Source organism: Setaria italica, chromosome IV, assembly GCF_000263155.2.
Source record: "Setaria italica strain Yugu1 chromosome IV, Setaria_italica_v2.0, whole genome shotgun sequence".
In the NCBI taxonomy this organism is placed as follows: Eukaryota; Viridiplantae; Streptophyta; class Magnoliopsida; order Poales; family Poaceae; genus Setaria; species Setaria italica.
The window spans coordinates 10,462,204-10,478,952 of NC_028453.1; the positions used below are offsets into that span (position 1 = coordinate 10,462,204).

Consider the following 16,749-nt stretch of genomic DNA (forward strand, 5'->3'; position numbering starts at 1 on the left):
TACGATAATTTATCTCGTGGTATCGGTAAGCACTAAACCACCACTAGTCTACGTTGTTTAAGCACTCACACAAGACTATTGCTTCCCGGTCACCAAGTCTCTTCCAAGGCACCCCTTGACTTGCCACAAAGGATCGACCACTAAGGCTCACACCAAGTTTCCCGGTCACCTTGATATCGTCTCCATTAACGAGCTTCTCCACGAAGGAAAGGGATCTCCACGTCCTCCGCACACGGTCATCGACGCCGCTCCACACCAAGCCGGAGGGTCGAAGACTTGCCGGCGAGCCACCAAGACTCCAAGGTGCCAGCACACCTTGTACAACTGTGATTCACTCCTTGAACCGATCATAAGGTAGCCACACCTTGCACTAATCACACTTCTAAGCTTGTGGTAAACCTTTGATAAATCACTTAGATACTTTTGGTGGCTTGAATGTGTTCTTGATGAGTCTTGATCTCCAATGAATTCCTGCACACTCCATCAACTTCAAATGGGTGAGTGGAGGGAGTATAAATAGCCAAGGCATCACAGAGTCGTTGCTCCAACGACTAGTTAAAGTATACCATCGGATGTTCCGATGGTCTGTTTTGGCATGCATCAGAACATCTAGTGCAACTAAGCCGTTGGCCTCCCCTTGCCCAAGTTTTTCACTGGCTCATCCAAAATTCATCCGACGCTTCATCCGATGGTGCTCATCCTGCTCAAGAGCTTCTGGCCAAAATCTCCTTGGAACTTCACAAAATAAATAGGCTTCGTCTGACGGCTCCCCTTGGCTCACCATCGGATCATCCGGTGCTATAGGGTTTTATTTCCTTTTATTTCCTTCACCCCATAATTCGTCCGACGCTACTAGAAAACTTACCATTGGAGCATCCGGTGGTCTTGACTCTTTTTCCTATCTTTCCATTTTACCAATTAATCCGATGGATGCTCTGGCGCTTCTCAGATAGGCCATCGGAACATCCGATAGTGCCATTTTTCTTTTAAGCGCCACAACTTGCACACCAAAAATACTGTCACTGGATTTTCTTTGTCATTTGGATGCTTGAATACCATATAGAATAATCTTAGATACCATGACTTGATCACAAAAATACCATAGCTTGGATGCTTGAATACCATGACTTGATTATTAAGAATACCATGACTTGGATGCTTGAATATCATGATTTGGACCTTGCCATGATTTGATTTATATACTTGGGACCTATAAAACCTACAAGGCAAATTCTCGACAAGGCATTAATTCCAATAACTATGTTGTCACTTGATCACCAAAATCACAAACTATGATCTAATGGGGTTATCTTCACCAAATAAAATTGGTCAAACAATTTCACTTATCAATCTCGAGAAATCAAGTGTGAAAAGCGAAAACAACTAGAGATAAGATACTATACATTGCTGGCGCAGGAGAAATGCCTTACCATGTCCAAGGTTTAAGAAGGTCCCTATTTACAATGAGCATCTTCTCTACCTCCAACCACGACAAGGTGTCCTCCTCACTGCGAGAGAACATCTGAAATATCTTCTCGAACTTCTTGGGGACGAAACTGAAAATGTTGGAGCACGAAAGTCGTAAATCGATCCATTGTTTCTACAGTGTACACAAATGCTGAGTGTATAAGGTTAGACGACGCAGAACACACAGATTTCATTCTGAGAACATCAATAATCATTTGCAGTGAAGCAATCAAGAAGTGTGGCAGTGCAGTAAGCCTTCAAACTAAGGGGGTGTTTCTTTAGCCCCCTATTTTAGCTAGATTTTAGCCCCTTCCTCCTAAACAGGAGGGCTAAAACAGGGAGCCTAAACTTTAGCCCCCATAATCCATTAGCCCCTCCAAGTGTGCTAAAATGGGCTAAAAGTGATCCCCATAGACCAATTCCCCCTGGCCCCCTCCCCTCTCTCTCCTCCGCGCCGCCTCCGCCCGAGCTCCCACCGCCAGTGCCTCCGCCGGTCCCCGCCGCATCCGCCGCGCCGCCGCCACCCCGCCGCATCGGCTGGGCCCCGCCGCCGCCACGCCGCATCCGCCCGCCACCCGCTGGACCCCGCCGCTTCCGCCAGCGCCTCGACGGGGGTCGCCGACTTGGCCGCCGCTGCCGAGACCGCGGGGCAAGTGATGTGGGACACCACGGCCTGGACCTCCTCGTCAACGCGGTAGTCGAAGGAGCCCAGCGAGTAGGTGCGGAGGTCGTCACCCGCGGCGGAGGAGCGGCGGTTGCTCACGCTGCCGATCTCGACGCAGAAGCTCCTCGAGTTGTTGTTGCTGCTACCATCGACGCGCGAGTTGAGCGGCTCCTGCGCGCCCGGCCCCGCGGCGGCGGGCGTGGCGGTGGGGAGCGGCGGGTGCAGGAGCGAGATGGCCGCGAAGCCGTCGCCTCCTCCGGCTGTGGCGCCACAACATGCTTTCGACAACGAGCAACTGAGGGAGGAGAGGGTAGTGATGTGGGTTCTCACCGAGGGAGGAGGTGGCCGCTCGCATCGTCCCCGCTCAAGCTTGATTTGCATCATCGAGGGAGGGTAGCCTGGCAGGAGCAGATGGCGGCGGCTGCTGCGGCTCAGCTTGGCGGGCGCCTCCGGCCAGCCCCGCCCGACCCCGCCTCCACCGGCTCCGCGGCCTCCACTCTGGTGTCCGGCCGCGCTTCGGGAAGGAGCAGATGTAGCACCTAGCCGGTGGAAGAGGAAGGGAGGGGTAAAGGAGAGGAGGTAAACGAGAGCAAAAGAGTCTTTTGGCAACCAAAGTGTTAAAGTTTAGTCTCCCACCCAAACACCTCATAGTGTTAAAGTTTAGCACTCCATTTGAGGGGGCTAAATTTTAGCCCCAGACTAAATTTTAGCCCCCCTCCTCCCAAACAGGACCTAAGTCAAACTAACTCATGTTCCAGGCTACAAATAGGAAACAAGCAAGGTAGTGAGTGTATATGTAGTGATTAGTGACGCTCACAACGTGTGTCTCAAGTCTGAACAAAGAAAGATTTTTTTGGTCACAGCTCTGTATCATACATCTTCTGAGAAGCATCATGGTGTGGCCGCGCGGCTCCTCCATCGGCGATCCCGCCCTTTCACACGGACATAGTGCAGCCTCAAGTTAAACAATCGTCTTGCAGAGCCTCGCAGCCATTGTGTATTATGAACTATGAGTTGGAAGACTTCACATAACTAGCTGAACTTCATCACATAACTAACGTTGCACAGTGAACGAATTTTGTTTCAAATACTATTAAAAATTGTGTATAACGTTCTAGTACACATTATTGGATTTTGCATACTTTTCATACATAATGTGTTGTGTCTGAATGCTGAACTTCATCACATATCACTTCGTGAAGATGTCCTCTGTTCCTCCAACATGTAGAAAACACTGCCATCGTATATACCTCTTGCACTATCCTTGTGAAGAAATCCTTGCTTATCACTTGCAAGCTTGTATATTAGTCCCCATTCCCCTTCAGGTGCACCCCTGTTTTTATAGGGAAAGAAATTTTAGATAAATTGAGAAAATCTTGACGTTTTCACTTTTGCTAAGTGACATATAAATAAAGGAGCCAGCCATCTATCAAATCTAGCTATATCACCCCTTTGTATGAGAGTGGTGTTAGATGAAGACCCTACTGTTTCTTTCTAGTAAAAAATACTCAGGAATTTACTGCAACACAACAGTAATTAATAATCAATGTATATTAAAAAATTACCATGACTGAGGGTCTAATGGATCACGATTTGCTAGAATCATCTCCTCAATCTCCATGGATGTTAACGCATCTGGTCTGACCTTTGCATGCTTCGTGAAAATTTCTTCAAATTTTTCTGGAACAAACCTACGTACAGACGTTTCGTATGTTTAGCATGCAGGTGGATTTCAACAAAATTGAAGAAAACATAAAATTTAACAAATATATGTATAGGTGCCATTTACAGGTATATCTGAGTTACCTTCCTTTAGCATCATATGCTCCTGTATCACTTCCATGCATTGCTCTATGGATATACTCTATGTATATTGATAAGTGAGGCAGTGGTGCTTCAACCTGCATTGAATTGAAAACGTCAGAGGAAAAAAAGTTAGTTTCTTATGTGTGAATCAACATATCAAACTCATTCGTTCACATGAGAGAGAGAAGGGGGCTTTACAGGGCTTGTAATAGGACCAACACCGGCACTAATGGATGCAGCTGAAGCTCTGGCAAATGCAGCATCACATCCAATTGCAACATATCCTGCAGCCCAAGTTGCGAGTTCTCAAAGTATGACAAAAAAAAATTTACACAGTAATTACACTGTTAACAACATATTCCCTCTATCTCAGAACATAACTAATTTATTTAGGTTTGTACTAATTAAGTTAAATAATTTTATCTTGACCAACAATATCTCTAAAAACAATTTATTTCAGATAGAAAAAGTTATTCGTTATGATAGTTGTTTGTTTCATGATGAATATGCTAACATCAATTTTATGTTATCAATCTTTATAATCTTTTTTTCTATTTATAGTCAAAGATTAAAAATATTTGACTTGGAATAGACCTACAAGTAGCTACATATGGCATGAAGAGGGTATGCTTTATCTGATTTTGTGTTTAATTGGAACATTTGTGTCAATAAATACACTTGCTCATCAACAATTTTGATAGAAAACTTTCCATGACAAGGACCAAACGTGGATAAGAAGAATGGCGTAGGAATGTATGTGAAAAACGAATTGGTTTTTTTTTGGGGGGGTAGTGGAAAGTATAGTTAGTTAATATATGCTAATTTTGTGCCAAGTGATAATGCAAAATACCTTGTCACTTTTAATTACGACAAGAAAAACCTGACAGCAAAAGAAAATCAACACAGAAGCTATAGGAAACTAGGAGCCGCTAGAAAAATATATGATAGAAAAACACGAAGGTCATAATCGATATCATGTACGTATGATTTAAGCACTAAATTGAGTCCTCTTCATCTTTCAAATTTAACTAGCACAAGCTTTTTAAATTTTTTTGTATATCCATAAATGGCTAGTACTTTAACCAGTCACCTTCAAAGATCTCCGAAGCTGTAATAATGCCATCCTTATCCCGGTCAAAAAATTCAACATGCTTTTCCAGTGCAGTCATGTTTGCAAAATCAATGCTTGCCTCCACATGATCACCTTACATAACACAATAAAAATTGCAAATGAGAAAAACTGAAAACCGTTATGCAGTATTTTGCCCCCTAGTTCTTCTAGAACAAACAAGAAAATTAAATATATATAGAATCACATAGTTATTGTAGAACTTACAGCTGAATATCCACAGAAGCAGGAGAGCAGACACTGCTGCTGCCGGCAATCGTTGCCGACCCGCCATCACCAGTTTACCACCACTTATTCCTTCTTCTCCAGATGTGTGACTGTGGGAGTGCACCTCACAGAAGGTATAGCATTCCATGGCTCTGCTTAAGTAGCTCCCAGAAGAACTAGCAATGGAGCAGAGGCCATCCTCGTAGTAGGTACTAGTCCTTGGCTCGTTTATGATTGATGCAGACATTTCGAATTCGGAATAATTGTTGTGAAAGAGGATATACAAAACTAAGACGGAACAAGTTGAAGCCACATGTGTGCCTATCGGTTTTGTGGTGGTCCTTGTGGGCGCTTGGCAGAAACTAGAACCAAGTCAGGATTGGAGGAAGACGGGAGAATGTATCTGCATCTTATTTTTCTTTTAGTCGACGTGTAATTCTACTAGCCGGTTAACAACCTTGGAGCAGGAAAACTGGTGACTGGATATAAAAAAACACAAACTAGGGGGTAAAATGATCTTGCATCGTCATGTCTGCTTATTGACGTACAACATATAATAAGTAACATAAGTATTAGTGTAAGATGAGAGGTGATAGAAGTAATGGACCGATTTTTGCTATTATTAGCCACTAAAATTGAGCACCTTAGGTATGAATGATGCTACAATTAATATTGTACTTGCTACCAAACTCAAAGTTATATGTTACGACTTTGCATTGAGAAATCGTTCTCTGCTGAGTGCTGACTGGAGTCACGAATTCACGATGACAACAACCGCGCGTGCCATCAGAGATATGGGAAAAGTACGTACGGCTAATCCCGTCAGTTGGAGAGTGTACAAACGTAGTACTGCGAAGGTCAGGCGCCAATCACTATAGTCGCTGGTCATATTATACAAATGCCCACGCGCAAAATGCATGGATCATGGAATAAAGCCATCAGCCATCGCACACGACAAAACAGAATAAAGATTCAAATGTCAAGTTACAACACATAGTGACATAGCCATAGGTTGCTCCTGCATGCCTTTGATGCTGAAACCAAAAGTCCTTGCTGCATGTAGGTCACGCCAAATGCCAAATCGTTCCGATGGCGCTCGACCTACGCGCCCCTGCATGCAACAACAAGGTGCAGCTGGGGCGCGGCGCTCCAGCTCGGACTCCGGTGAGGGCGGCAGCGGCGGAGGCCGGCTGTGGGGCGGGGAAGGTGCAGCGAGGGTTGGGCGAGGTGCTGAAGGGCTTGGGTGGCGACGGTGGTGCTCGGAGGTAGGGGCTCGACTAGGCGGTGTCAAAGGCGAGTGGTGGAGCTTCAGGTGTGGGTGGCCAGCGGGCAGGGGCAGGGGCTTTTATAGCCGGCAAAGGGGAGAGATAAGGAGGCGACGTCCAGGCGCGTCCTTCTGCTCATTGGCGCGACCGGCAGTGGACTGGCAGTGGTGGGCAGGCAGCAGATGCGCGGGGTTGGCCGGCGTGCACCGGCGCACGGCGTGGCACGCGGGCGGCGGTTTGCCGGCCTGGATATGGCGTGCCAGGGGAAGGATCGGGCGCGTGCGGGTTAGCCAGAGCTGCACCTTGTGCTGTCACAGCGTGGCCAGCGGTTGGGCGAAACAGTGGAGCCAGGGCCATGGCGCCACGTGGCTCCGGTGAGTTCGCCGCGCGGTGGTGATCGCGCTCTGGCGCACATGGCATTCCAGGTGTCGTGCGAGGGTGGATCCGTTGCACCGGTTTTCCTCTCAAAATTTGAACTGCACGAGGAAAACTTCATATACAAAAGTTTGAGACCAAACTATGAGCTCCAAATTCTACAAAGGCCAATAGTTGAAATACTTGCTGGATTTGGAGATAAAATTGTGTGAACTTATGTAGAACGCGGATCAAAGCTGTTTCTGAATTTGATTTGAATTTGACCAAACTTTAACCCAGTTTTTGAGCACCTTCCACTCAAAATCAGGAAAAGTGCTAATTATAGAACTTGTTCAATTTGAAGAGATCTACCAGTTTTATATTGGCCAAAACTTGAGTTCTTATGTAAAATCTACTTTTATTTTCTGCCCCAAATGAGCACCCTTTAGGGGTGTTTTCACACTTAGCTAAATTTGTGATGTTTTTGCATCTCAACACTTTGATTTGTTTGTTAATCTCTTGATGTTTATTTGATTTAGCCTTTTAATTACTAGACAAATTTATAAATATTTTTTTCACAAAACACGCTTGGTTGGAAAGAAAACATAGATTTTATTTTGATGGTGATTGTGTACACATATTGTGGCAGAACCACCCAAATTAACTCGGCTAAAGTGTATTCAACTTCACCTCATATGCGAGCAGCACTTTAATCAAGTTAAAAATTATCTCAGATCGAAATAAACCATACTCACACGAAGGTGAGTACAGAGATTAAACAATCCAGATAGATTAATACAGGTCCCAACTTCAATTATTACAACACAATAGTTCAAAATGCATAAAGGTAGAGTTTTCAGAGTTCAAGTAGCGGAAATTAAACCGGAAGTCTAGCATCGATACAATAATGCCATGGTGAAGCCTGCCATGACATCAATGATCCTCGCCGACTGGGGATGGGTTCCACTTGACCGTCCAACCTAGAGGAAGTTGGGTCGGCCAAATCAAACTGGCTACCATTTCTTCAAAATCGACATTACCTGAAAACATAGCCACAAGCAAGGTTGAGTATACTAATACTCAACAAGACTTACTCATCAGGTAGTATCTAATCCACTGACTTCTAGACATGCAAGGCTTTTTGGTTGAGGGGCTTGTTTTTACCAAAAGCGTCTAAAGTGGATCCTTACATTCAAGTTTCAGCAACAAATTCTAGGTTATCATCCATTCTAAGTAAGCGCTTATTCTAAGCAAGCATGTGAACAAGAAAAATTAATCAAGCATCAGTATTAATCATCATCCTTTGTTCCACTTCTTACTATGTGCAGAGTGATCAAGTAGTCCCAAACTGTGAGAGGCAGACGATTCAAATCAAGTTTATTAAGCAAGGTGAACCTAAACTCACGACACATGCGTACCACACTAAGTCCACACATGTCAGCCGTCCCCATCAATCTCCAGGCACATGGCCAGGGCCCACTTCCTTTGGATACAATGCCCCATGGTTCTGGACGATGCCGTACTGTTGGGGGGAAATATTAACGACCTCCCAATGCCGCTCAAAGCGACAGTCATAAAGGCCTAGGCCCACCTGCGGTAATTACGATTACATCCGACCCATTGAAGGCAGAGAACACTCCACTCCGTCTCGCCCGACCCAGGGCCCCGGGGTCGGACAACCCCAACCTCTCGATGGAGGGACTCCGCCTCGCCCGACCGCGGTCCCAGGGTCGGGAGCGCTCGACCTCTCGCCGCAAGGTTCCGCCTCGCCCGACCGCGGTCCCGGGGTCGGGAGCGCCCGACCCCTCGCCGCAAGGTTCCACCTCGCCCAACCCTGGACGCGGGCGTCGGACTCACTCGGGTCCACGAGACGGATATTCCCCTCGGGCGCGGACTGGAGGATCAGGATAACGATCTCGTGGGTCCCCCTGTCGATCTCGCCATAAATGCACCGCAGGTCTGTCAGGAAGAAGGATGACCGCGCTCCTCATGCAACCTGCTGCAAGTACCCATGCATGGCCGCACTGTACAAGCTACAGTATCTGCGGCCCCCCTCCATTCGCCGCAAGGCACTCATGGCCTGCGCCGCCCGGAGCAGAGGGAAGTCTCGCCCGTTCTCGTGCCCCGCGTGCCCGGCAGCAGAGATGTGATGTCCGTTCTCCGCGAGCCATCAGCAGGATGGCGGGATCCGCCGCCTCCCCCAACGGGCACCCGAGTCACGATGAAACGCCCTCATCATGACCCGGCGGCTACAGCCACCAAGGAGGTCATCGACAGGGCGCAACGACAGTTGGCGCGCCGCCACCCTCCTCCAGCATACGCGTCGGCAGACGTCGAAGGCCGGCGAGGACGCCGGGAACCTAGGAACTTGGTTCCTCCCTTCGTGTTGTATTTTTTACCCAGCTATGTTTAACTCTTTACTGTCTTCCACACCCGTCTCACCTGTAACCCCGGCGGTCTCCTTACGATATAAAAGGAGCGTCGGGGGCTAGAGAGGGGAGGCTTAGACTTTTTTCCTCAAGCCAACAGCACATTCTTACATTCCCTTAGAGCACAAGCACACAAGAGACCTGGGATCAGTTCCCTCTCTCGCCCACCTGTAACCCCTACTACAGAACCCCGCGTGGGCAACACGAGCATCCTCGATACTGGACGTAGGGCCTCTTTTGCTCGAACTAGTCTAACCCCGTGTCTCCCACGCCACCATCTGAAGCCTTACGCGCATAAAAGAAATTTACTAGTCTAAGTCTTGATCCGCAAATCTTGACAACGACAGTTGGCGCGCCAGGTAGGGGACCTTTGCGCGTACATCTCCGGCTTTAGATGGCCAATCACGATATGAGCTTCACTCTGGGCTCCCTGATCCGCTTCGGGAGCCTGGACTTCCTCGCCACCGGGGAAGGGATCGAGCTGATCCCTATCCTCGTCTTGTCCGCTCGTCCCGCCATCCTTGGCCCCGCCGCCGGGACAGCGGCGAGCGGCCGGGCGAGCGCCGGAGGATCCTTCCTAGGTGGTCGGCTCTTCGGGCTACGCAACGCCATGGAGACTTACGGTCGCCTCCTGACGCGGTCCATGTCCGTGTCGCCCGCGAGCAACGAGCTCGCAGGCGTGGCGAGGACGATCTCCAACGTCGGCTCCAGCAACAGGAGCCCCCGCCCCTCGCGTGAGTGCTTCATGGCCGACGTGCACTCCGAGGGGTCCAACGACAGTGGCGTCGAGGGGAGACAGAGGACTCCCCCCCGCGCGCCGCGGCTACGACCGGAGCCCTACCAAGGGCCCCGGAGCGCTCTCAGCAGCCAGAGGCGCGCGCAACGTCCCGCCAAGAGGTCGAGTGTCCCCATCACGAAGGCGGAGCACGACAGCGGGAGCGCGACGTCCAGCAGCGCATTTGCGCGGACGAAGAGCGTCCACAGCTCTTCGCCCGCGCCAGCCAAAATGTCGCGGCTGCGGCGGCCTTGCTCCGGCAACTCCACGAGCCGGCGACGCCCGAGGAGCGATGGGCACGCCAAGAGATGCGCGACTTGCTTGAATGCGCCGCCGTCCAGCAGGCGGAAAGTTCCACGTCCCGGCGACGCGGGCAGAATGCCAGCAGGGCGACGCCCGATGCGCCCCCGAAGAGACGGGGGGAGTCTGTCCACCAGCCCCCTCCTAGGGCAAACCAGGCCGCGTCCGCCTGGCGGACACCACCACCCGTGGGAGGCGGGGCTCGATCTGTTCATCAGCGCGTTGGCCCCGTCCGCGACGCCCCCGACACCCTGAACGCGCGGAGGCGCTCCCGCGCGGACAGGGAGGACGGGGTAGATCGTGGCTACCACGTTCACCGCGGCGGGCACTACGATAGCGGGGAAGACCGCAGCCCGAGCGCCGGCCCAGCTGGGCCCCGGGCCTTCTCTGCGCGCATCCTGAACAAATGTAGCCAAATACTCAGGGGAGACGAACCCTGGGGTTTGGCTCAGTGACTACCGGCTTGCATGTCAAGACGGCGGGGCGGACGATGACCTATTCATCATCCGCAACCTACCACTCTTCCTGGCCGACTCAACAGGAGCTTGGCTGGAACATATCCCTTCGGGACGGATCCGCTGCTGGAACGACCTGAAGGAGTTTTTCATAGGAAACTTCCAGGGCACGTACACGCGCCCCGGCAACTCCGGGGATCTCCGGAGCTGTCGCCAGGGAGCGGACGAGTCCGTCCGGGATTACATCCGGCGCTTCTCCAGGAAGCGCACTGAGCTCTCCAACGTCGCGGACGCTGATGTCATAGGGGCTTTCCTAGCAGGAACCTCCTGCCGGCCCCTCGTCCACGAGCTAGGGCGCCGAGGCCCGCGAACCACGGAGGAGCTCCTCAACATTGCCACCAGCTGCACCTCGGGCGAAGAGGCTGTTGGAGCAATCTTCGACCGCTCCAAAGGCAAGGCGAAGCGGGAGGAGGATGTTGACGAAGGCACCTCCAACTGCCAGCAGAAGAAGAAGGGCAAACAGCGGCGCGAGGCTCCCCTCGTGGCCGCTGTCGAGCGCAAGCGAGGGCGGCCGCCCCCCGAGGGCACTCCTGGCTTCTTCGACAAGCTGCTTGAGGGACCGTGCCGGAACCACGAGTTCCCCGCGAAGCACGCCTACAAAGATTGCAACCTCATGAAGAGGTACTTTGTAGGCCATCCAGTAAAGGGCGACCGGAAGCAGAAGCCTGATGAGGAGAAGAAGGGTGACAAAGAGAAGGAAGATGGCTTTCCCAAGGTGGACGGCTGCTTCATGATCTTCGGCGGCTCGGCAGCGTACGACTCCAAGCGCCAGCAGAAGCTGGAGCGCCGAGAGGTCTACGCGGCCGAGCCGGCAACGCCGGCCTTCCTCGACTGGTCGGGACCGGCCATCACCTTCGATCGGTCCGACCACCCTGGACGCGTCCGGCATCCAGGACGCTACCCCCTCGTCGTTGACCCCATCGTCGGCACGACGCGCCTCACCAAGGTCCTCATGGATGGAGGCAGCAGCCTCAACATCCTCTACGCCGAGACCCTCGACGCCATGGCGATTGACCGCTCCCGCCTCCGTCCTAGCAAGGCGCCGTTCCACGGTGTCGTACCGGGAAAACAGGCGATGCCTCTCGGGCAAATCGACTTGCCCGTCACCTTTGGGACCCCCTCCAACTACAGGATGGAGGTCCTTACCTTCGAGGTGGTAGGGTTTCGCGGAACCTACCATGCTATCTTGGCGCGGCCATGCTACGCGAAGTTCATGGCCATCCCCAACTACACCTACCTCAAGCTCAAGCTGCCGGGGCCCAACGGGGTCATAACCGTTGGCACGTCTTTCCAGAAGGCGTATGAGTGCGACGTGGAATGCTGTGAGTACGCCGCAGCCATCGCCATCACGGGCAATCCGGCGGTCCGGCTCACGGACGGCGTCGAGGACCAGCCCGACTCCAAGCAGTCGGCCACCTCCTTTGAGCCCGCCGAAGGCATCAAGGAGGTCCTCCTCAATCCCAGCAGGTCCGACGGCAGGACCGTGCGGATCAGCGCTACCCTATCCCCCAAATAGGAAAGCGCGCTCGTCGACTTCCTCCGCGCAAACAGCGACGTCTTTGCGTGGAAGCCCTTGGACATGCCCAGCATTCCGAGAGAAGTCGCCGAGCACTCCTTGAACATCAAGGTTGGCTCCAAGCCAGTGAAGCAAGGACTGCGCTGCTTCGACGAGGAGAGGCGCAAGGCCATCGGCGAGGAGCTCCAGAAGCTTTTGACGGCCAGATTCATCAAGGAAGTGTACCACCCCGAGTGGCTAGCTAACCCTATTCTTGTACGAAAAAAGAATGGGAAATGGAGGATGTGTGTTGATTATACCGGTCTAAACAAGGCGTGTCCGAAGGATCCGTTTCCTTTGCCACGCATAGATCAAATAGTCGACTCAACCGCCGCGTGCGAAACCCTTAGCTTCCTTGACGCGTATTCCGGCTACCATCAGATCGTGACGAAAAAAGTGCGACCAGCTCGCCACCTCTTTCATCACCCCTTCGGCCCCTACTGCTACGTTAAGATGCCATTCAGCCTCAAAAACGCGGGGGCTACGTTCCAGCGATGCATGCTGAAGTGTTTCGGGGACCTCATCGGGCGGACCGTTGAGGCTTACGTTGACAATATCGTAGTCAAATCCAAGAGGGGTGACCAGCTCGTCCCCGATCTTGAGCTAGCCTTCGAAAGGCTGAGGGATAAGCGTATTAAGCTCAATCCCAAAAAATGTTTGTTCGGAGTTCCAAGGGGCATGCTGTTAGGCTTCATCGTCTCCGTGCGCGGCATCGAAGCCAATCCAGAGAAGATAGCTGCCATCAGTGACATGGGGCCAATCCGGAACATAAAGGGAGTCCATCGCATCACAGGATGCTTAGCGGCCCTGAGCCGCTTCATCTCGCGCCTTGGCGAGCGGGGGCTTCCTCTCTATCGACTCCTGAAGAAGACTGACCGCTTCGAATGGACCGGCGAGGCCCAAGAGGCACTTGACTGGCTCAAGGACCTCCTGACGAAGGCCCCGATCCTGGTCCCCCCGGCCGACAACGAGCCCCTCCTGCTCTACATCGCGGCGACCACCCAGGTGGTTAGCGCGGCCCTGGTGGTGGAACGAGAAGAGGAGGGACACGCTCTCAAGGTGCAACGCCCGGTGTATTTCATTAGCGAGGTCTTGTCCGAGTCCAAGATGCGTTACCCGCAGATCCAGAAGCTCATCTACACCGTCCTCATCACGAAGAGGAAGCTGCGCCACTACTTCACCTCCCACCCGATGACGGTTGTTTCGTCGTTCCCGCTAGGCGAGGTAATCCGAAACCAGGATGCCACGGGACGGATCGCGAAGTGGGCGCTCGAGCTCATGGACCAGGGCATCACCTATGCCCCCCACACCGCCATCAAGTCCCAGGTACTCGCCGATTTCGTAGCAGAGTGGACGGAGATCCAGACACCATCAGCGCCGGAGAAGCAGGAGTACTGGACGATGTACTTCGATGGATCGTTGATGAGGGCCCGTGCCGGAGCGGGTCTCGTCTTCGTCTCACCTCTAGGCGTGTGCATCAGGTACATGATCCGCCTCCACTTTCCTGCATCCAACAATGTCGCCGAGTACGAGGCCCTCCTCAACGGGCTGCGCATCGCCATCGAGCTGGGCATCCGTCGGCTAGACATCCGGGGGGACTCCAGCTAGTCGTCGAGCAAGTAATGAAGGAGTGGAGCTGCCACGACCCCAAGATGGCAGCCTACTGCAACGAGGTTCGCAAGCTTGAAGACAAGTTCGATGGGCTGGAGCTCAACCACATCGCAAGGCGCTTCAATGAAGCCGCCGACGAGCTGGCGAAGGCAGCGTCCGGCCGAATGCCCGCCCCCGACGGCGTTTTCGTCAGCGACCAGTTCAAGCCTTCAATCCGTCATCCAGAGCCAGCGAGGGTCGGCGAAGCACCCCCGCCCCCGGGGTCGGACCCCGACCTGGGGGAGGTCGGTAGCGCGCCACCCGTCCCAGGCCTTGACGCCAGCACCGACGGGGTCGGCACCGCTTCCCCCGATTCAGCCCCGGAAGCCGACCCCTCCGGCCCCATGGTCATGGAAATCGCGGCAGAGCCCGCGGCGGGACCTGACCCCCCAGCCGACTGGAGAGCCCCGTACCTCGATTACCTCGTCCGTGACGCGCTCCCGGCGAACAAGACGGAAGCCCGTAGAATCGCACGCCGCGCCAAATCCTTCACCATCATCGATCAGGAGCTCTACAAGAGAAGCCACACCGGCATCCTCCAGCGCTGCATCCCGGTCGAGCAGGGAAAGGCACTGATCCAGGACATCCACGCCGGAGCCTGCGGCCACCACGCTGCGCCAAGGACCCTCGTCGGCAACGCCTTCCGGCAAGGCTTCTACTGGCCGACAGCGGTTGTCGACGCTACCCAAGTAGTCCGTACCTGTGAGGGGTGCCAGTTCTTTGCACGCCAAACTCACCTACCCGCGCAGGCCCTCCAGACCATCCCCATCACGTGGCCGTTCGCGGTCTAGGGGCTGGATCTCGTTGGGCCCTTCAAGAGAGCGCCCGGGGGCTTCACCCACCTACTTGTCGCCGTCGACAAGTTCTCTAAGTGGATCGAAGCAAGACCGGTGGCGCAGATCAAGTCCGAGCAGGTGGTACAGTTCTTCACTGACATCATCCACCGCTTCGGAATCCCCGATTCCATCATCACCGACAACGGCACGCAGTTCACCGGGAAGAAATTCCTCCAGTTCTGCGACGACCACCACATCCGAGTAGACTGATCGGCCGTGGCACACCCCCGCACGAATGGGCAGGTCGAGCGAGCCAACAGCATGATACTCCAGGGTCTCAAGCCACGAATCTTCGACCGCCTCAAAAAGTTTGGCGGACGATGGGTCGCCGAGCTTCCCGCAGTCCTTTGGAGCCTGAGGACGACTCCCAGCCGGGCGACTGGCTTCACCCCGTTCTTCATGATTTACGGGTCCGAGGCCATCCTGCCCACCGATCTGGAATACGGATCGCCGAGGGTCAAGGCGTACGACGAACAAGGGAACCAGGCATCGCTCGAAGACGCACAGGATCAACTCGACGAAGCACGAGACGTAGCCTTGCTACACTCGGCTAAGTATCAGCAGGCCCTACGGCGTTACCACAGCCGCAAGGTACAAGGTCGAGCCCTCAATGTCGGCGACCTGGTGCTCCGACTCCTCCAGGACAACAGGGGTCGGCACAAGCTAACCCCCCGTGGGAAGGTCCTTTCATCGTCGCGCAAGTACTACGGCCAGGCACTTACAAGCTAGCGACTCCCGACGGGCAGATCTTCAGCAACGCCTGGAACATAGAACAGCTAAGGCATTTTTACCCCTAGTTTTCATTTCCAAGTTCTATACAGACTTGTCTGCAAATTTGAAGTTTTCTTTTTTCGGAAAAAAGAAATTCCAAGCCGTCTCTATTCAGGCTTTTCCCGTCGAGCTCAGGGATATCCGACCCTGGCTTCGCTCCAGGGCCGCATACCCCTCGGGGGCTATCAGGGGCTCCGGCCCAAGCCACTTGGCACCATCTGAAAAAACATTTTTTCTTTCGAACCGAGCCCCTCTTTCTAAACTTTTGGGCACAAAAAGGAGAGAGTGCGCGAACGGTGTTCAGGCAAGATTGATCGGACTGCGAAAAAACCTACGCCCCAGCGGCTACGGTGCCTTCGCTCATCAAAGCTTACTGACACGCCCGACAACGCACTCTAAACTTTCAAGTCCAAAAGGACAAGAAAGGGGATCGGAAACTTTTGCACGGCAAAGTTATAGAAAAGGCCTCTATGGCCATGACAAAATAAGTTTGAAACTGATGTATTTACAATTTGGGCGCCAGCCCGGTACAGTTAGCTCAACGTGGAATCTTCGGGAGGGATGGCCTCATCCTCCAGGAGCTTCGCCAAGGCCTCCGCCGGGGTGAACACCGCCGCGTCAATCTCGTCCAGCTCAGCCTTAGAGTAACCGGCGGCGTATCCTCTCTCATCCCGGCGAAGTTGATGCCGGAATAATGGGAGCCGAAGACCCCGAAGGCTCGCCGCACGCCGGTGTGAAGCGCATCCACGGCGATCTCGTGGCTCCGGTGTCGCATCCCGAGGACACGAGCCGGTAGAGAGCTCGACCCCTCCTCCGGAACCACGCCAAGGCCGTCGTAGACGACGCAGACCGCATCCTGCAGGGCGCCATGCTTGCCACACTTTGTGTCGAGCAGGTCTCTTAGCCTGGCGATTTCGTCTGCAAGAACCACCCGGAACACCCGCTAAATCGAAAATCACCGCAACATCACAAAGACAAAAGAAATGAGCAGAGTCTTACCCTCGGACTGGGCCTTCAGCTGGCGCT

At 53.0% G+C, this 16,749-nt stretch overlaps 2 protein-coding genes across 2 annotated transcripts; both read right to left on the reverse strand.

Moving 5' to 3' along the window:
- Positions 1–1,643: 1,643 nt before the first annotated feature.
- Positions 1,644–3,133, reverse strand: LOC111257127. The gene is made up of 2 exons (XM_022826217.1): positions 3,008–3,133; positions 1,644–2,670 (listed from the first exon to the last, which is right to left on the reverse strand). The coding sequence occupies exons 1-2, from the start codon at positions 3,048–3,050 to the stop codon at positions 1,853–1,855; spliced, it is 861 nt and encodes a 286-aa protein (XP_022681952.1). The 5' UTR covers positions 3,051–3,133; the 3' UTR covers positions 1,644–1,852.
- Positions 3,134–3,154: 21 nt separating this feature from the next.
- LOC101772686 (probable peroxygenase 4) lies at positions 3,155–5,535 on the reverse strand. The gene is made up of 6 exons (XM_004965094.3): positions 5,274–5,535; positions 5,028–5,141; positions 4,136–4,221; positions 3,938–4,032; positions 3,697–3,822; positions 3,155–3,464 (listed from the first exon to the last, which is right to left on the reverse strand). The coding sequence occupies exons 1-6, from the start codon at positions 5,518–5,520 to the stop codon at positions 3,314–3,316; spliced, it is 819 nt and encodes a 272-aa protein (XP_004965151.1). The 5' UTR covers positions 5,521–5,535; the 3' UTR covers positions 3,155–3,313.
- Positions 5,536–16,749: the final 11,214 nt, after the last annotated feature.